Source organism: Corvus brachyrhynchos, unplaced genomic scaffold, assembly GCF_000691975.1.
Source record: "Corvus brachyrhynchos isolate BGI_N302 unplaced genomic scaffold, ASM69197v1 scaffold70, whole genome shotgun sequence".
NCBI lineage: Eukaryota > Metazoa > Chordata > Aves > Passeriformes > Corvidae > Corvus > Corvus brachyrhynchos.
The window spans coordinates 1,729,412-1,749,893 of NW_008236217.1; the positions used below are offsets into that span (position 1 = coordinate 1,729,412).

Here is a 20,482-nt window from a genome sequence, read left to right on the forward strand (position 1 = left end):
GGGCTTAAATATTGGGAATTGTGGGCTTTACCTGAGGATTTTGTGTCTAAAGGTTAACGGGGTGAGTCCGCCGGCTGCGCTAGGCAGCGGCCGGACCCTTAGCCCTGCCGAAGGAGTTGGGTAGGGGTGCAGCGCTGGCCTCGGCAAGTACTGAATGACCGTGGGGACGTTTGTTCAAAAATCTCTTTTGGAGACAGGTGTTTCGGATTTTTTTGAAGTTTGGTCCGGCCTTACCTGATGAGAAGGGTAAATAAATGGAAAAATTCAAATACCATGTAATTAATACGCCTTGCTGAATGTCGCTGGTGAATCACATGGCTTTTTGTGACATGCAGCTCCCTTTGTGCTGAAATTTAAACTTTGCGAGTGAATAATAACTCGAGTTTGTTTGCCGGACCTTAAAATTTATTTTCCTCAAAAGCTTGAAACTTTTGCTCTGTTTTTGTGTGTTTTCCTACTGTGTGAGAAAAGCTTAAAGTATGCTGGATCATTGAATCTATTTTGGTGTGTCCTTCAGTGATTATAGGGTAATATTGCTTCCGTTAGAAACAGTTTCTATCCATTTGGTTCCTGGAGTGACTCAACTAAATTCTCAACTAAGTTATGTAGAAATTTTCTTTGATTGGATAAAATTTTTAAATAGGTTTCTTTACCCTATGTGGCCAGATGTGGACCTGGTTATCAAAAGCAAAGAGCATTTATGAATCCCCCTGCAATCCCAGTGGAAAGCAAATCTTGTATTTTTAAGCATGAGTTGATGCTGGATTTTGTGGCATGGATTGCAGTGAATTCCTGTAAGCATGGCTCATGGAGTTAATGAACCAAGACAACAATATGCTTTCTTCTGATTGAGAGGGTCTATTTCCTATGCAAACCAGCAAGAGTCTTGCATTGTAGGGTTTGCTGTCCAAGTCATATGTCTGATTAAAAACGAAAATAATTGAAGGCTAGCTTTTTTTTCCCAGTTGATACAAGTGTGTATCTGGAAGGATATGTGTTTCCTTGTGGGAAACTTCTGAACTGAAGAAGGTATGGGGGTTGCACAGAAGAACACTGGACGATAGGTCAGAGCTAAGGTAAAAAAAGGCATTTTTTAAAGGGAGGGGGAGAAAATGTAACTTATCTACTGACCTCTCTTGGGCATCATCATTGCCTGTCTGGATGGACTTGCTTTTTCTGCACACTGACTGGCTTTCTGATGAATCATCTGGTTAAATGCAGGACTTTTGTTCTTGAGCTAAGATATTGCTATGGGAATTCTTTGTCCTTGATAAGAATAATGCGTTTATTATGATGGCTGCCTGAGAGTAATTACGTCCTTACATGTTTTCTTGGTTTTAAGTAGCTTGTTTCTAAGGCTTGGTAAACTTTATGCAAGACATCTATTCTTGCCACTTAAAAACTTGAACCTGCTTTTTAACTAAAGGTTTTCTCTGGTTTATAATAAATTTTGTTTATAATATTCAGTAATACTTGGGGTGATATTTATGTTACGTACTTGACACCAATGGTTTTGGATTCAGCTAAAGCAGTTGATGTTTCTTGAAATGGCAAAATCAAAACAGGTCAGAGTACTACTTTTTAAATTTTTCATTTGCTTGGGATAATCTTTTGTTGAAGTTAGGAAGTCTCTCTGAAACAGTCTGATTTGAATCAAATGGCAAAACTCATCCATCTGTTTTTAGTTTTTTCACAGTGGCTCAGCAGAGGTGTGCTGATGGTAGCATTGAGAAGCTTAAAGTATCAAGTTGTTTCTGTTGTGTGAATCGAGAATTTCTTTCTCCAGCTAATTCAGCATAGCTTACTTTGGTACTAAGGATTCCTTTATTAGCTTCCATGCCTTTGAAAATGCAGATCTGTATTTCCATCACTTTCTTTTCGTTCTCATTTATCATTTAAGCATTAAAAATGTACATTGGATATTTGGAGCATCATTGCTGTTAAAATCAATTTTCAAAATTATAATGAGATCTCTTCTAACTGTGCCATATCAACTTTCATAATATATTAAGAATTAAAGTTCTTATTCCACCAAACAGTCCAGGATCCCTATGTGTTTTGCACATGAAAATGGTGATAACTTTAGTATTCAGCCCCTGGGCTGAATTCAGACCCAGTAAAACACCAGTGACCCAGACATGCAACTTTGGGAACTACTTGCATATAGCTTATTTTACAAGCTCCAAGAGAATGTGCATCGTGTTTGGGTGAGTCCCCAAAACAACATACTGAATGTTTCTCCTGCCTCTTGTTGGACAGGGAACCCTTGAACTCACAGGGTTGTTACTTCTTAAGCACTAGGTCCTCAAATCACTCTGTGATAGAAGTACAACATGGCAGTATAAGGGTGTGGGCATATAAATTACTCAGAGGTAAACTAGATAAAACTGGCAGTGTGTCAGCTGCTTCCAGTCCCACTTGGCCACGTTTTACCCCACTCTGTCGATCGCTCTGTCAGAGTTAAGGATAACACAGCAGAGATACAGGCTACCCTGTTACGTACTGTATTTATTGTGTGGTAGGACACACAATTAGAACTCAAGGTACGTCCCTGGAATTTTATTTGCTACCTGCTTTCCCATGTTTTATACTGTGCGATGGACATCTCTTAGTACTGATTCACCTTAATTAACATATAAATATGGGTCTTTGGCCCCAGTGTTATATCTCCCATGCGTATCTCTGATGGTAGTGGCTGACTGCACATTTGTTTGGGAGTTCCCTCATTTGTGTTGTGTAGCACACTGGAGACAGTCAGGCCCAGGTGCAGCAGTGCCTTGCTTTAGGTGCCTCAGGGGCTCAAGCAGTGGGTGGGATACATCTGGTCTAAGCACCCTTTATCATTCAGCCCGATTTACAAGGTATGGTACTTTTTCAAAGGTTATATACCTTTATGTATATCTTTCAGTCACCTCTACCTTTGTGCTGCTCAAATAATGTCAGTAGACACTGAAGGAGAATGTGGCTGTTCTTCCGGGAACAATCTCTGGGCAGGCAGGAACCCCAAGCAAAGGTGCTCCATACATGGTGACATCAGCTCTGTTGCATTTGCAGTAGTAAGTTGGGCCGCATTTGGGACACACCAGCCTGCATTTCTGGCCGTGACCCCACACTATTCTGGTGCAGGGTACAACAGAAGCTACTGAGAACAAAAAGTACCTTATGGCAGAGTTTCTAATGGGGCGAGAATGAAGAAAACTAGGGCTGCAGCTTCCATAGAAACCTGTGGGAAGTCATGAAGCCTGCTTTCTAATGAATTTGTATTTGTGGATTTTTTTTTTCCTAGCTTCTAATAAGATGTCAGCTGAATTGAAGCTTTTTCTGTCACTGGGGTGGCATCAAAAGGTCGGAGAGCTGTGTGGATTCCTCTCATTAATGGAGGAGGTGTGCTGCTGTGACCTTGCCCAATGGGGTGTATTCTCTTAAAGTTTCCTGAATAACTTTTTAGTTCTTTGGCTACCTTTCAACTGAGGGGATGGAGGGAGATGATGAATACACAGGCACATGGTGTGATTATAAAACCTCATTTTCATAGGAAACCAGGCTAATTATAATTATAGTGCATCAAAAGTGACTCTATCATCTAATTCCTCAGTGGTCTATAACTTAATTCCTCCTTAGTGTGGATTTGATATCTTTCACCTATCTGTACCTGGGAACACCAACTGCAGTCATATGACATTTGTACCTTATGCAAGAGGCCTGATGCAGAGAATGGAAGGCTTTCCATTATTGGCTTCATCTTTCTCCTAATTCCTCACGTGGGCAGGTAGCTACCTGCTGGCTTGTAGCACTCAGCCTGCCCCAGCATTCAGAGTATTAAAGATGCATTGTCCATTATGCGTTGGCAGTCTTGGTGTGGTGGGTGCACTAAAACATCGTGTATCTCGGACAGATGGGCAGGGAGACCACGGGCTGGCTCGGGGCACAGCTCTGGTAGGTCTGGTCACAAGGCAGGGATGAGGACATGCAGCACTCAGCATTTGCTAAAACTGGCCCTCTTTTCCACTCAGAAATCTAGGAGCTTCCTTGCAGTCTCTCTTGTAGCATGGTCTCTGCACGCATAGGCTGCGCTACTGGAAATCTATTTTTGTTGTATCCTCTTGACATTATTCATATAATATTTATTAAGCTTTATGAATGCCACCTATAAAGCACTTCTTTTCTAGTGGGTCATTCTGAGTTATTTAATAATGAGTAATTGATCTGTACCTTTTAGTGTATAGTTGAAGAGGTTCCTTGGAAGGTGAACAAATCTCTCTTAAACAAGTCATTGCAGATAACTGGCTGTCACTCTTTGTGAAACCAAGCAATTTCTAACTCGTTTTGTAAAAACATTAGTCATAAACCACAAATTCTTCAACCTCAAGCTCTTCAACTTCATCTACCAAGCCTTATACCCTGAGAACACGAGCTTGCAAATGGATCCTCTCTCTGACCTGAGTTCACTAAATAACTGAAGGGTATGCTGAGAGTTGGTTTTTACACAGTACTCTTAACAGACTTAAGCCTCAACTTGTAGAAAGTCATGTCTGTCTTATTAGGGATCATTGGTAGTACGTACATCCTAAGTAGCTCCTCCACTATTGTGCAATAGATTCTTTGTATCTGAATCAGAATAGTCATAAAAAAGGATTTGCCTGAAAATTTTTATGTGTACATCTTGATGGTATGAAGTCCCAGTGAGCCAAAAGCAGCATCAGAATTGCAACCCACTTGCTTGTCACAGCACAGAAATGATTCAACATTAATTTCAACATCAAGATAAATGTGGTGACTTGTTCTAAAGATGAAATAAGCATGCCTTGTTCTTCCCTTCACCTGTGTGGTCGATGTGGTTTATTTATGAATTTGGAAAAATGATTGATTTAGTCCCAAAGCAAAGACCATTCTTAAAAATTAACTTCAGTAGGCTTTCAGCAAATTGTGAGTATTGAAAACCTTTTTTTTTTTTGTTTGTTGCTTGGGTTTTTTTGTTGTTGTTGTGCAAGACTATAGTAAAGCTCTGTTTAAAAAATAACCCTAAAACTTGAAATGAGATGAAACTCACTGTGAGACTGCACCTGTGTAATGACAATACACAAGCGTGTTCTGTGACTATAGTGGTAAAGACTTTGGTACTTCAATTATAACTGCAAGTGTCCATTGCTATGATTTGCCCTTTACTGTAAGGAAGTATTATATAAAAAAAGTTGTTAGTGTGTCATGTCTGTGAAAGAACTTTACAGACTGTAGTGGAACTGTAATTAATTTTAATGGCTAAGAACTGAGGTGCTCATCACAGATCAGCAAACATATCACAGACAGCTGCAAATTAACAATTATGCACTTTAGAAAAGGAATTCAAAGAGGTTGTGTCATAGTTTAACCCTAGCTGACAACTAAGCACCCCACAGCCAATTGCTCACTCCTCCAGCCTCAGCCAGGACAGATGCCTCTCCAAATGCATTTTTATTCATTTGTTTTTAGTAGTCCTGACTAATTATTTAAAATTCCTCAGTGGTTAAGGTATTTGGGAACATGTTGTGAGGCATTAGAAAATGGACATCAAGCTACAGCGTTTTACTATTGAGTCATAACTGACATACATGGTAAGATGACAGACGTTTTCTAAAGGTTTCCTGTTTTTAGATAACTAATGTTTCTTTTTGTGTCTGTATTTTTATGAATTCATAGTTTAGGAAAGGCTCCAGCTGCATTAACATGGAAATGTAGTATTTTAAAAAGTTTTTTAATGTTTGTCTGTGGTGAGTTTTTGCTGATTTTGATAGTAAATAATATCCACAGTTAATTGAAAGAAGAATAGATCTTGTGAAATAGGCTGAACCTTGAAGAAACCCTTAAACCTTTTCTGTAAGCAGAACTCAATATATATATTGTATTTAAAAATTTTAGCAGCATCTTCTCAAAACAAACTCTTATCATTGTGTCTTCATTATTTCTTCCTATAGGCTTTTCCAGCAAATGCAGTGACAGTTTTTGTGTACTGCAGCTCGGTGACAGTGTTCTTCACGGTAATAAAGGTGATCAGCTACCGTTTGCACCTTATGTTTGATAAAGGCGAAGTAATTCAACAGAAGCTCTCAAGAAAAAATGGAAGGCAATGTAAAGATACAGAAGTTTAAAAAATTATGTAAAATGGGTGAGTTTGCACCATGGTCCTGCACAGCAGAAATGTCTGTTGAGTGCAAGAAAACTCCTTACAGTTGTATGAAGAATGACACTTTTAAAAACCTGATTAGTGCTTTTATACTGGGTAGCTGAAACATTCTTGTAGTGGAGCAGGCTGAGCTGCACCTGATTCAGAGGTCAGGCAGCAGCTGGGCACCATGAAGGTGGTAGAGGAGATATGTACTGGAGATCTGTGCTAACAGATCCTGGAGAGAACCTGGAAGAAGTTTTCTGGGGAAGCCTTAAAAGCTTGGTCTTTCCACTTCCTGCTGTGCTTACTTGCTGGGAAGAGGCAAAGAAGTGGCACGCACCTGTTGGCAAAGAAGATGCTTTAATAACGTGGCTTTGGAAGCCCGACCTTGTGTTGCCTTTGTGTGCTTGTAGCAAATTCCCTCTCAGATCACACCTAGATGTGAAGTTGCTTTTCCCCCTTATGTTTTATTGTGACTGCTTATGATGCTTCTGTCATCCTGTTCATGAGGAAAGCTTTTGTTTCTCAGGGGCATTTGGGAGGTAGTTGTAGCTTCTCTATGGAGGAGCCAAGTACTATTAGTCTTTGCTGCATATAATCAGTAAGGCTGCTTCCAGGCTGTGATGGGATTAAAGGTAAAAACAGTAGTGGAATGAAGACTAGTACTGACATTTTTCAGGTTTGCGTATTGGTAGAATGTTCCGCTATACACTCTTGGGAATAAATGGAGACCTTTCCTGCTGGTTTTTCAAGCTTGAGTCATACAAACAAATGAAGCTGGCAAGTGGCTTTCAGTGATCCCAAGTGTTATGACAAATGTGAAAAATGCTGAAATAAGGTACATCTAAAAGTGATAGAAGCATAAAAATGTCCAAAGCAAGTTTAAATTGAGTAGCTTTGTTAAAACTACCAGTCAAGCTTCAACAGAGAGCTCTGTATAAAAGAACTTACTTAGGGTATTTTTGGGTGCATTTGCAGTTGCTACTGCTAGTTCTGTGCCAGCTAAGTAGTGTCAAGATAGTTTGTGTTCCTCTGTGCTACTGTTCTTCCATGTCTTTACACGTGCACATCTGTGCTACACTCCTGGCAGTGATGTTGCTGGGAGAGTCAAGGTCTGCCTGCATCAAGACCCTTTGAGAAATGCCTCTGTGTGTCACTAACCGTACAACATTTCTGTTTTAGATGGGGTTATGCCTTTCAGACTGTTGTGGCTGAGAAGTAAAGGTAGAATAAGTTAAAAGTTGCATGTTAAATCACGTGACTCTTCCTCCCAGGTTGATTTGTGTATGCAGAACAATCCATTATTTTGTACTCAGTCAGAAAATAAAGAACATAATATTAGACTACATGGATGACAGAATTTTTTAAATAGACCTTGGTAGTTGGCAAGTTGGTTGAACAAGTTTTTGAAGCTAGTTAACTACAAAGTATTGTGGAAAGAAGATTGAGACCCCCAGATAAATAATGTTACAGCTTAGATACAGCTTTAGAGTTTTAAAAACAAGTTTTTGGTGAAAAAAACAAATGAACCCCATGAACAAATGGAAAAGCCCAGCCTCACGCTTTTTGACATTTCACTGTGGTGTTTTTCTGGGTTGTTTCTTTTTATTCACTGAATTTTTGTTGTGCTATACCTGAGAAAGAGAATATTTGTAGGTTCTCAATAGTAAACCTTGTCCAAAAATACCTGCTTATATCCATGGAAAAGCCAGTAGAAAATATGCATAAAAGGAATTTTTGGGTAGTTTAGTGTATCCACAAAGGAACTGATCAATAAATTGCCTTACAGTATATGAAGTTAGTAATAGCTGTATACTTGGTTTGCCTAGATCAGAGCGAAAATATTATTTTGTGGTTTAATGATTGTATTAGTACTCTCTGTCTTGCATTTCAAGTAGTTGTTTTATGGGAGGTTTCCACATAAAAAGGCAGTTAGATAAGCCCTGTGTACACAAGGATTTACAAAGCCAAAGTTGTGGAAAGAATAGCATTTGATTGTCATATGTCTAAGGAAAAGCCCCAAATAGCCTTTTCTGCCAATAAATCTGTGTGTGTGTCAGGCAGGCTAAATGGTATTATATACTCATAGGGAGGTTGAAGAGATGTCATTGTATTTCTCATAGCTCTACTTCTGAAGACACCATAATCATTTTAGATTGAGGGGTTTTTCTTATTTTATTTTTATCAAGTTGTCTTGGTGAGGAAGGAAGTGCAGAAAAGCATTACAGTATTTTTACAGCCCTGGGCTTTTATCATTGGAGGAGAAAGAAGTGCTCTTACTTCATTGTGCTGTGCTACTTCTTCCCATTTTGTTCTTATTCTTCAACTACTTCCCAAAACTCACTGTGATGCCCCGTGGTAAGAAGCATTTCTTTATCTTTCATTTGCTTTCGCTTCAGCAATAACTCGGGGGATCATGTCGTCGGTGAGACCAGCCAAAATGACTCCACCCAAACAATTCCTGACGGTTCCAGAGCGCAGGCTCCGCACTCGCAGGACTCACCTGGAGCAACGGTTAGTATGTGCCCCTCTCCAGCAGTGTCCTCACCTCGTGCAGTCCACAGCTCACCACACACAGTTTTGTGTTGCCAGCTACTGCTTGCTTGTAACATAGGTCTGCTCCAAGGAGGAGGGGTCATTCCGTGCATCTACTTGGGTATACCACTGCTGCCAGTCAGCCTTGTCCTAAAGGTTTGGCTTTGCAGAGCTGAAACTGTCCTACATAATGCTGCACTTCTTAGGAGGGGTCTCTCTGCTCTATAGATAGCAAGTGGCATTTGGAAATCTTGCCAAGAGCAACTAGCTGTTGTGGCTGCTTTGAGAGAAGGCAGAGAGGCTAATGCAATCAGCATTATTTTGTTGCCTCTGAAGGGATCTGCTCCCGGAGCATTAATAATTTGGTTTTGTGTAACTAGACTTATGCTTATAAAATGAACCAAAACCATCTCTTGAGTATTTAAACAAAGCATAAAAGCCATTTAAATCTAGGAGATGTCTACAGGAGGTTAAAAGTACATGTATGTGCACTCAATGCCATTGGCCATGCTTAATAAATCAAAGGTATATGAAATGATGAAGGTGATGTATGTAAATGTTATGAAAGAAAAAAATAGGAAACACTCATGATAAGTTGAAGAAATTTTCAAAAAATTAAGAAACAGAATAACACTGTCTGTGTAATCTTAAGCTACTCCCCTTGCATACTGTGATAACATCTTTAATTATGTGATGCCATGCTATTTTTTTCTACAGGACTCCTGCCTCAGTCAGTGCAGAGGATGGTTAGTGATTTCTGAATAAGTGGCTATTTGATACTTCATTCTGTCTTTGTATTCCTCCACACCCACCCTTTATCCCTATTTACTACAAATTATTCAAATCCTGGTCTGAATCAGAACTATTTCTTCATTTCCTGGAGTGTTTTTACCTTTTTGTAGCATCTGTATGATTCACAGACATTAATAGTTCTTTTGGTTTGGTTTTTTTTTGTTTTTTGTTTTTTTTTTTTTTTGTTTTTTTTAATGAGGTAAAATATTTTTCACCTTGTTTCTGTCCTGCTCTCCAGTATTCTGGTATTTGTCCATTCTGCAAACCTATGTCTTCCTGGGATCTCATCCTAGTCTCCCACTTCCAAACATGCAGGTTGGGTCTTGTCAAACCACGTCTCCTGTTCTTGCTGCCAGGATACCACCATGAAATTTTAGAAAATAATAATTATTTCCTCTTGGTTTTGGTGCCTGTCAGTCAGAAAAGAGCCACATTTTTTTCAATGTCTCGTTCTTAATTATGCACTTGGGCTGTTGAATTTGAACTCCTGAAGTGTTCCTCTGGGGTATTGTGTTTTGTTTTGAGCTCCCCAGTTAGTTCCCATGCACATTGACCTTCTGATGAGAATCCAGCAGAGGCCACCAACGTGATTGAGGATGATGTGTAAGGACAGGCAGATGGGATGTTTTAGCCTTTGTAAGGCTAACATCTTTTGTAAGAGTAGAAGAGGAGCTTACTGCTGTCTGCAGCTTTCTAATAGTAAGATACACAGCAGACTGAGCACTCTCTTCTCAGAGGTGCCCTGTGACAGGATAAGAAACAGTTGCGGCCATGGAAAGCTACAGTTAGATCAATTACATTTAATGTCTTTTGTGTGGGGTTGTTTTGTTTGTTTGGTGGTTGGTTTGGTGTTTTTTTTTTTTCCCTACCAAGTGAGTGGTCAAATACTGGAAGAGGTTTTCCAGAGAAGTTGTGAAATCTCCTTCTTTGGAGATTTTCAAAACTCTGTTGGAGATGGCCCTGAGCAACCTGTTCAAACTGTACCTGCTTTGAGTGTGTGTGTATGGCAGAGGGGATTTGATGACCTTCAAAGCTTTCTTGGAATCTAAATGATACTATATTAATTTAATGTCTCTGTCTTCTAGTTTTCCATTGAGGAATATTTACCAATGCTAGAGACCAGACTTTTCATTCTAGTGCTTTGGAAACACATGGCTGGAAAAGTGGAACAGATGAACACATTCCATTCCTTAATGATTAAAAAAAAAGTATCTGGATTAGGCACTGCAAATTTTTTTTTTTTTAGAGGACATCTTCCTTTTCTTTCCCCTCCCCAAACATCACACACAATTGCAGTGATTCAATTTGGAGCATGACTGTTCTATAACCATCTCCCTCACCCACCCCTTGCATTTTGTGCAAGGTACGTGTTCAAATTTCAGTGATGTTAAGCAGCTTACCAACGCTGTAATTAACCTTTGATTAGATAGCTATTGATAGCTACATTGATAGATGGTTATTTTCCCAACAGAATTTAATAAGTGACCATGTTAATCTTGTGTGTTTCTTTTCATTTTTTTAGGACCTGCCAACACGGGAAACTATTGAAGATCTTAGAGGTATTTTAAAAGCTTTATAAATCCCCTTAAACTGTTGTTTAATCATTGCTTGGCACAAAAAGTAATGGCACAGAGGATCCCGTGGCAGGTTCTGTTGTGCCTCCTACTAGGATCTGAGTTGAAGAGCCAGAACTAAATTTCAAGGGTGTTCTAACAGGCTAAGCTTTCTCAGCTGTCAGCCAACCTTTTTGGGATGCAACCTTTTGAGGGTTGTGTGAATAGCTCTCCCCATTTTGATACAGGGAGATGAAAAAGCCTTGCCCCACATTCTTGGGAAGCTCTGTGCTTCTGTAAAGCATTAAACTAGGAACCTAACACTTGGATTTCATCTTAGAGCCTTTAAACATCTGACTGTGGACTTCCATTGTGGTTGTCAACCTTTAGCTCTGTATTGTATATTCCAGTACACCTTACATTGCCTACAGTTCCAGTGTTTGAGATGTCTTAATATTTTAAATATTACTTCCTTTTAGTTAAAGCTGATGACAGTATCCTATGTGGCCATTTAGGAATTGCAGAAAGTGATTCAGCAAACCTGCATCATTGGCTTATTCTTTCTTTCATCTCTCCCTAAGTAGGGATAGTTCTATAAAACATTTTGATTTTGAAACTAGCTGTTTCTTCAGCTGTTTTGATTATTTAAATAGACATGCTGCTACACTTGTCCTGACTTGGAAGGGTTCTATCTTGCTTTTGTAGTATTTCATATGTAGCTAACAAAAAAACTTCTGTGCTTTGGAACTGTTTTAATCAGCTACATCATCTGTGCTTCCTTTGCTCTGCTCTGGATCAGATTTTGTTGGTTAAAGATCATACTTTAATAATGCTTAGTGTTCATGTTTGTGAGACCTAATGCCCACATGTTTTTCCTTAGGTGTTACGGTACTAGAAGACCAGGCTACACCACGAGTTTCATCTACCTCACCCTGTATCAAAGCAGATATGTTACCTGTTTCTACAACCTCTGGTTCAGGTGCCACTACATCAGCAATAGCAACAAAACCAGCTGCTATGGAAACATTTCCTGGTGATGGAGTAAATGAAAAAGGAGTGAATGGACAGCCTTGTGGACACCATGGATCCCAAGATATTCTTGTGGACAGAGACATAGCTAAAAACTTCTCCAACATTTCTTCATCACAAGGTGATATTTTAAGGACTGGAGTTTCTTCAGAGCCATGGGACAGTGAAAATTCAGTTATTTCAGACCATTTAAGTAATCCTAAAAGCTACAAAAGAGAGAAATTGCCAGATGGATCACCACAGATGGGCTTTATCAGTAACTGTCCACAGTGCAATGCCATTGCAACCAAAGAGCACGAGCACATGGAAAGTTCTTTAAAAGCTGGCAGTAGCCATGAGGACCTTGATTGCTCAGACAGTGAGACTGCTGTTGAAGTTGTGGACAATTCTCTTCCTGCAGACCAGCTGTGTGAGCCCATTAAAATTGTTATCACAATGAGTACTACCCCAAACACCACCCTCAGTGACCTACCAGGCTCTGTCCACTTACAGGCCCTGGAAAGTGAGAGAACAAGCTCAGCTCTTGACTCTGGTGTAGTTAGAGCAGGCTGGTCAAGTCAGCAAACTAATGAACAACTCAGAATTCCCGTTATCACGTTTGACCTGTCTGATGACAGTAAAGCTAAGCCTTGCTCAGAAGTTAGTGAAAGTGACAGAGCTCCGGAAATGTTGAGGGCAGAGCTGTCATCCAACCAATGCTCTGGCTATGAATCGGGTGATGCAGTAAAGGAGCACAGCAACCCAGCAAATACACCTCTAGAAACTAACACTTGTTCAGATCCAAATCAGGAAAATGCTTTGGAAAATGTCCAGACTGTGGATTTAAGTTCTAAGGAAGAGCTGCATAACCTAGACCCGCAGTCCTGTAGAACTGCTCATGAAAAGAGGCACATGCGGGTGTTGAGTGTAGACAGCGGGACAGATGTGCTTTTAAGTAAGAATTTCATGGAGGTATCTGACAAAGAAAAGACCTTACCAACCTCTAAATCAGATCTAGAAGCTAAAGAAGGACAGATGCCCAATGAATCTAACTTCCTAGAATTTGTCTCCCTCTTGGAATCCATTAATACCTCAAAGATGAAGACATCTAATCAATCCACTGTCAAAATGGAGACGGCAAAGGAAAATGGGCTTGTTGGAGGTATTATGCATGGCTCACAATTCTTTTGGAATAAAGATTTTATGAAGAGTTTGATTGCTTACAGCAGCTTAGCTGGATATCTGCAGTAGGACAATTCCCAGAGGAAGACTGGTTTTGTTAATGGGGCCATAGTAGGGCTGGACTTGGTGTGACAAAGTGGTTTAGTGAAAGTATGTGACAGTGCCAGCTGCAGTTTTTAAATATTTTTATCTTCTTGAAGAAAACTGTTTTTCTTCTTGTAGGAAACCTAGTGATAAGCTTAGTAGGTGTCCGTTATGTATCTAGTATTCTGTACTAAAATAGTGTGCCTGGATTGTTGAAATACCAAAAGTATCTTGCAAAAATGTGTATAGCTACAGCATTACACCTGCCCTTGCACATCTTATGAGGTGCATGTTGAGGAGTTGTCTGTGTGCCTCTAAGTATGAAAGCTGGAATTGTCACTGGAGATGGTTCAACTTTTAGCTAATGCATAGGTGCACACATATCTGTATTTCTAAATTTCCTGAATGGTTGTGGGTTGGCTTATAATTAAAAAAAAAAGCAAAAATCATGTATTTGTTCTCAATAGGTGAGAGTTTTGATTTTCAGTCACTTAAAATTAATATATTCGCATTTTAAGGAAAAAAGTTTGGTGCCTGTTTTCAGTGAAAGCCCCCAGTGTTTTAATGAAAAATAATATATTCCCATGCAAGTTTCCATTTAATCGAGGGCTTTTACTTAAAATCAATCAGCTAATTTAAAAACCTATATGCAGTACAATTTATAGCTCCTGTATAGAAATACCTGGTTTTATTCAGCGTTCTCATTGCTGTCACTGAACTCTGTGACTGTTTTCTGTTGGGAAGGAGTGTTGTTCGTAGTGTCTCTAGCAGCCCTCTTGGCAAAACTGGCAGGGCCATTTAATGAGGATGTGAGATACCGTGTGGTGAAGGCAGATGCAATCTCAGGGTACTTCCCCAAGTGGTCAGTGCAATCAGATTAGAAGATCTGAGTCAAAGTGAAATAAGACAACCTGTATCTTCCCCTTCTCCAAAATATTTGTTTTACCTTAGATCCTATAATAAGCTGTTTTAAGAAAGCCTGAGAGGATGCAGTCTCAATACTCAGTTTGCGTGGAAGAACTAGAACAACTTGGCACTCCTATTTTGCCTGCTCCCTGTTCCACTAGCTCATTCCTGCAAGAACCTTCCATTACATGAATAATGCCCAACTGACTTAAAAGCTTTTTTAAAAACTATTGTGAAATGCGTACTTTTATCTTGTTTAGAAAAATAAGTAGATTTATCTTCTCAGTATGTCATTTTCTTTTTTTTTTTACCTTTCACTCTGTCTTTCTTTAAGTCTGTCCTATCCAATGTATTACACCCCTATCTCATTCCATCTTTCGCTTGGGTCCATTTTTCTTCCACTTTTTCTAATTCTGTGCCTTTCCTTCCTCAGTCATCCCTTCTCAATTTAGGCACTCCCCTCCTGTGCCACCTCCTTATTTGTCTTCCTCTTCATATTGGTACTCTCTCTTCTTCCCTTCTGTTCTTCCTAGCAATCCTCACTGTTGCTGTTTTGGGCTTTTCCACTCTATTGAGCCCACCTGAAGCTGTTGCCTCACCACAGCTTGCATTCACTTCTCCTGTACTTACCCTCCTATCCATTCCTTTGTCAAATTTTGCTCTTCCTGTACCTGCTGCCTCTCTTCTGGTGTATCTTAGTCATCTGTCCTGCTTTCTCAGACTGTTTATTCTTCAGCGCAGTTTCTGTCCTTCTCTATCTAGCTTATCACCCTGCCCAGCTGGCTCCGGTTTGTGCTCTGGTTGCCCAAGACAAATGCTGGGCAAGCCCTGCTTCTCACCTGAGCCTGCTGAGCTCTGATGAATTCCTAGGGTGCAGAGTCACCTGCCTGCACAACACCACACAGCAACATGAGGGGTGCAGCAAGCAGATTGTGATTTTTTTTCCTGTTCCTCAACCATAAAAAGGAACATTTACACAAAAACTGTACTTCTGAGTGATGTGACTTAGCTGGAAAAGAGAATTTCAGAGGTAAATTTAAATGAAAATTTAAAAAGAGAGAGGGTAGCTAGTCTAGAAAGGTCTTTCAGACAAGTACCCTCAAATAATATGAATGGGGAGGGTTGCTGCATAAAAGAAAGAAATGGATGATCAGAATTAGTCAGACTCAGATTCCACAGTGACAAAAAAACCCCCAAACCCCACCCCCAAAACTTATTAATGTGTTACTGTGCTTTAGATCTGGCAAACAAGATTCTTCTTATACAAGATCATGAGGAAACAGAAGAATTCTGTTGTTCCCTCAAACCAAGCTCTTATTTAGTGACTTGAACTGAATTTCATAGAATCATGGAATAGTTTTTTTTGGAAGAGACCTTAAAGATCATCTAGTTTCAAACCCCTGCCATAGGCAGGGGCACCTCCCACTATCCCAGGTTGCTCCAAGCTCTGTCCAACTTGGCCTTGAACACTTCTAGGGATGGGACATCCACAGCTTCTCTGGGCAACCTGTTTTGGTGCCTCACCACCCTCACAGTAAAGAATTTCTTCCTAGTATCTATTCTAAATCTTCCTATTTCTATTTTCTTAAGTCTGTACTTTTGTGAGATAGTGAAGTTGAGCTGCATATGTGTGTAATTAAGTGTCTTTGTTTCCAGTGTGGACTCAGCAAGTGTCACCCTTAAACAGACATGGAACGACTGGAAAGGGGGTGCCCTGCAGGAGTGGGGATGGCAGCTGTTGATTCTGCGCCTTGAACTGGTGCTGTGGGAAAGAGGAGATTCAATCTGAACTCCTTGAGCTTGGGAGAGGTAGTTCAAAGGCAGTTATTTTTAAGAGCAAGTAGGCTTTGTTTTCTAGCCTAGTCAGAACGTGCTGTTTGCTAAAATAAATTACTGTCATTACTGGCAGCTTCTCCACAGCAAGACTGAGTTTTAGGAATAAGAAAGCCTTTAATTTATTTACAACCTTGCAATTGCAAATATGCTTTAACAATACAGCATCTTGGAACGGATCTGAATAAACATTATTCCCACATTAGAGTGGTTGTTAAGAAAAGTGTGTGTGTGGGAATAGAGTCAAGTTATGCACCAGTTGTTTTGAGGGAGGAGGTTGGTTCTGTTTGGTTTTTGTTCTTTTTAACCTTGCAAACCGTCTAATTGGCAAAGTTAGTAATAGATGTCTGGTCCAAATGAGCATGAAATGCACCCCAGAAAGGTTTTTTTATTAGGCAATGTGAGAAACTTGGCAAATGCCTTGAAAGCTGGATATTCAGAGCTGTGCAAAAGAAAGCTGGTATTTTGCATAATTTGTGGAACGTGGGGAAATGTGCTCATCAGAACAGTCCGGAAAGTGAGTGAATGTTGTGGATGGGTCTTTGTTATGGGTGGTCCCTCATAGAACTTGTGTGTTCTGTGGAAGTAGAGCAGTTATCATCTTGACCACATAAGCCTTCACCAATAGACAGCTTGGTAAAATGCAGTATGAGAAAGTGAAAACCTTGCTTTACACTACTAAGGGTCCCAGATTTAATCTGTTAAAATATAGGATATAAAAGCTCTAAGAGCTGTTCTATAGCCACTCTACCTCTTCTAGATTGTGAGAAAATATCACTGACACTGTTGCTAAAACTGACTTTCAGACCAGTGTCCTTTCAGTTTTGAATTACACTTGTACCACCCGCTTGATGAAAGTGTGTTGTAGGGCAACTGTAAATTTTTTTCAGTGTTTGGGAAGTGTAAGGAAATCTGGGTTTATTGGCTTGCTTTGGGTTCCTCTGATGTGTCTTGAACCAAGTAAGAGCAGTTGTGCATCAGACTTATGCAGGGCAAAACCTCCTGTATGTCCCCTTTGGCACAGCTGGCTTTTAATCTAGGTTAGGTAATACTATCACCCAGGGAGCAAAGCCTGTTGTGGGAGTGGTGGGGACTGGCGCGGGAGAAACTAAACCAGGACTGCATGGCCTGAATTTAGATGTTTTGCAGGCTCTTTTTAGAAAAGGTACTCATCATTCTGGGCAGTGCACAAACCACAGCCTCGAGTGAGTTGTTCTGGATCCCAAGCAATTACCCTTCTCCTATAAAAAACTAAAACATACTCCTGTGGGTATTTTTAGACTCTTTTTTTTTTTTTTTCCCTTGCATATGAGGAGGAGGACTATCACGTGCCATATAGTCATGGGGAAGAAGGATCTTGTGCATTGAGTCACTGGTGCAGTTGACAGCTGTGGTGGGAAGTGACAGCACATGATTTTGTAGGCAGGTCGGTAGCACCTAGGAAATAAAGCCCTGCCTGGTGCTGTCTCATCTCTGAGCAGTTGTGTATCTCCCTAACTCTTTGGATGTGGAGGAACTGGTGTGCAGAACTCAGTTCTCTAAATCTGATGCTCAATGGGTAAGGCTTGACAGGTTGAAATTTTAAGACTTCAGGCTTTAAATCGAAGAGCTAATAGCACGTATGATGACAAGTCTGACATCTGCAAAGAAAATACAAGGTTATTTCAGAGGTCTGTATTCTCATGTAATTGGTAGGTATAATGATTAGGCTACTTACTCCTAGCTCTGCTGCTGACAGAGGAGATTGTTTTGAGCAAGTCACTTCCTGTAGCTGGTACAATGCCTGTTGCTAGTTTTTCCTGTTCCTTCAGGATTAATGTGGTAATCCTCATTAATGGGTAATGCCATGTGCTTCTTCAGTGTCCATGCTGAAATCTTGTAGCAATTCTTGGACAGTGTGGCATTCCCTGGGCACTCCCATTGTCTGGTGGATGACCAGCTTAAATGTCAGTTGTTTTTTTTAATGTATTTGTGGCATAATAGACAAATTTGGGTAGAGAATAAAGTGCATAAACTAGATGTTTCTGCTAAAGCAGCTGGTGAAGAAAGGATTAGGAATGTCTTTAGGATTTATACTCCACATATATGAATGGCACAGTTCACAGATGTAGAACTTTTGTTTCATGCTGGTACTAACAAAAGCATAGAGTGATTTGAAATCAATTCTCTGTGGCTGAACAGGCAACAAATATCTTTTAAAGTGAAAATTTCTGTTTTGGAGCATAATGTTGAAGAAAGTGGATTCTGTAGCAAAGCAATTAATGAACAGAAGAAAGACAGGCTTAATTAGCTTAATTCTGCTTGCCCAGATTTCAAACCAGATGGTGTTTGAAATTATGACAGCAGTGGCATTTTATCGTACAGGAGTGAGTGATGAAGGTTGGGATAGGGATATGTAAGTAAAAGATGAGGAAGAAGGTTTGGAAGACTCTGTTAAGGGGTCACAAATAGTAAAAATGTTTTGGAGAAAAGTTACAGAGAAATAAAATTTCATTCTAATTACCTAATAGTAAGGCAACTTTAAGGTTGAGATACACTGATAGTTGGTTACTGTGATTGCTGTATCACAGAATTATAGAATGGTTTAGGTTGGAAGGGACCTTAATAAAGATCATCTAGTTCCAACCCCCCTCTGCCCTGGGCAGGGACACCTTCCACTAGACCAGGTTGCTCAGAGTCCCATCCAACCTGGCCTTGAACACCTCCAGGAATGAGGCATCCATAACTTCTCAGGGCAAGCTGTACCAGTTCCTCACCACCCTCACAGTGAAGAATTTCTTTCAAATATCCAATCTGAACCTGCCCTCTTTCAGTGTAAAGACATTCTTCCTTGTTTTATTGTTACACACTCTTGTAAAAAGTCCCTCTTCAGATTTCTTGTGGTCTCTCTTCAGGTACTGGAAGGCTGCAATAAGTTCTCCCTGGAGCCTTCCCTAGGCTGAAATCTCAGCCAACTCTCTCACCTTTTCCTTGCAGGAGAGAGGTTCCATCCCTCTGATCATCTTGGTGGCCCTCCTCTGGACTCACTGTTTTTACATATGTACAAAGGCTGTTCCATTTCAACTTTAAAATTGTTTTCAGCCTTCTCCTAGAGTAGAACAGGGGTTTGTCTATAAAGATGATTTGGGACGCTTAGAATCTGTTCTATAAGTGAAAAGGTTACATGGCAAAAGAAATTATGGTACTGTAACTGCTTTTAAATTAGGAGCTCATTTGTCAGCACTGGGATGGTATACTTGTAAGTAATGTTGCCATCCTGTTAAAAGTCTTTGGTGCAGACAAAAATGTTTACATAAAGTATTTTATGTATGACATATAAGGATTGTTCCTCTTGGTAAATATTTTACCAGGATAACTTAAGTTTATGTCTTGTGCTCTATCAAAATATGAAAATGGTGTACAGACCAAAACTTGGCTGTTTGTGCAGGACTCTTCTGAGTCACCCTGCCCCAAGACTGTTTAGCCATGAGTCCTGATAGTTACACCTCACATGTCTGAGTCATGTGGCATATAATTTCCAGATAAATTACGTGGTTATTGCAGAGCCTTGGTCTGATCTTGATATTACTGTGAGCCCAGCCATGTATGCGCTGGACATGTGTGGAGCTGTGGATAAGGGTAAATGGCACAGGGAAAAGTGCAAGTACACTGCCATGTTGTCCTTTTTAGCCTGCTCTTGCACTTGGAAAAGGTTTTTCCTGGTATTTGAGCTTTGCCAGCACAATTTCCACGCAGGGAGCATTTGGTGACGTAGAGCTGATTGCGTACTCTGGCAGGACACTCCTAGTCTAGACACCTCTATCTTCATTTAAATACTGAAGGTGTAAGTCACCTGGAAGAAGACGAGTAATAGTCTTGAAAACCAGTCATGAAGCCATCATGGCCCACCTTTCCAGTGCTGGAAGTACTCATCACCGTGGTGTTGTCTGATTGGCACGTAAAACTTGTAAGAAGCAGTACGTTTAGGTTTTTGTTATTATGACTCTTTACCACAGCAGGAAAAAGAAGTCTGCAAGGCTTGTGGTTTGGAATAGAAAAGAGAGAAGCATTTTCTGAAACCACTAGATAATCAAATTTAAAAAATCTTTTTAATTGTTTCAGCCCTAAAGCTAGTTTGGGGCACTATGGGACCAATTAGGTTATTTAAACCATAGTTTCTGATCTCTATCAATTATTCTTACAGCCTGAACAGCCCAAGCCTTTAGGAAGGTCATTTTGATTAGGTATCTGTGGCTCCATCACCACCCACAGGTATGGTTACATCATTAAGGGGATGCTTCAGTTATGACACAGTTTCTGCTTAAACTGGAGTTTAAAGATTTAACTGAGAAAGGAAAAAAATGTTGTCTGTTCCCCTGCTTTTTTTTTCCCCAAAAGGAAATAAAATAGATCTGGACGACCTACTGAATTTTGCTTCCACGCACAACAGATACAAAGTATTTCCCTA

The 20,482-nt window shown here is 40.1% G+C and overlaps 1 protein-coding gene across 2 annotated transcripts in view; it reads left to right on the forward strand.

The window, feature by feature from the left end:
* The first annotated feature begins 8,570 nt into the window (after nucleotides 1–8,570).
* The window catches only part of PCNX2 (pecanex homolog 2 (Drosophila)), a 143,554-nt gene continuing 131,642 nt past the window's right edge, over nucleotides 8,571–20,482 (forward strand). For both annotated transcript variants that reach the window (XR_001865548.1, XM_017745316.1), the window contains exons 1-4: nucleotides 8,571–8,656; nucleotides 9,395–9,423; nucleotides 10,992–11,028; nucleotides 11,903–13,192. Coding sequence is in view for 1 of the 2 variants with exons in the window: in XM_017745316.1 (XP_017600805.1) it covers nucleotides 9,421–9,423; nucleotides 10,992–11,028; nucleotides 11,903–13,192 (1,330 nt within the window). In the remaining variant the exon portion in view is untranslated. The remainder of the gene's footprint in view (nucleotides 8,657–9,394; nucleotides 9,424–10,991; nucleotides 11,029–11,902; nucleotides 13,193–20,482) is intronic.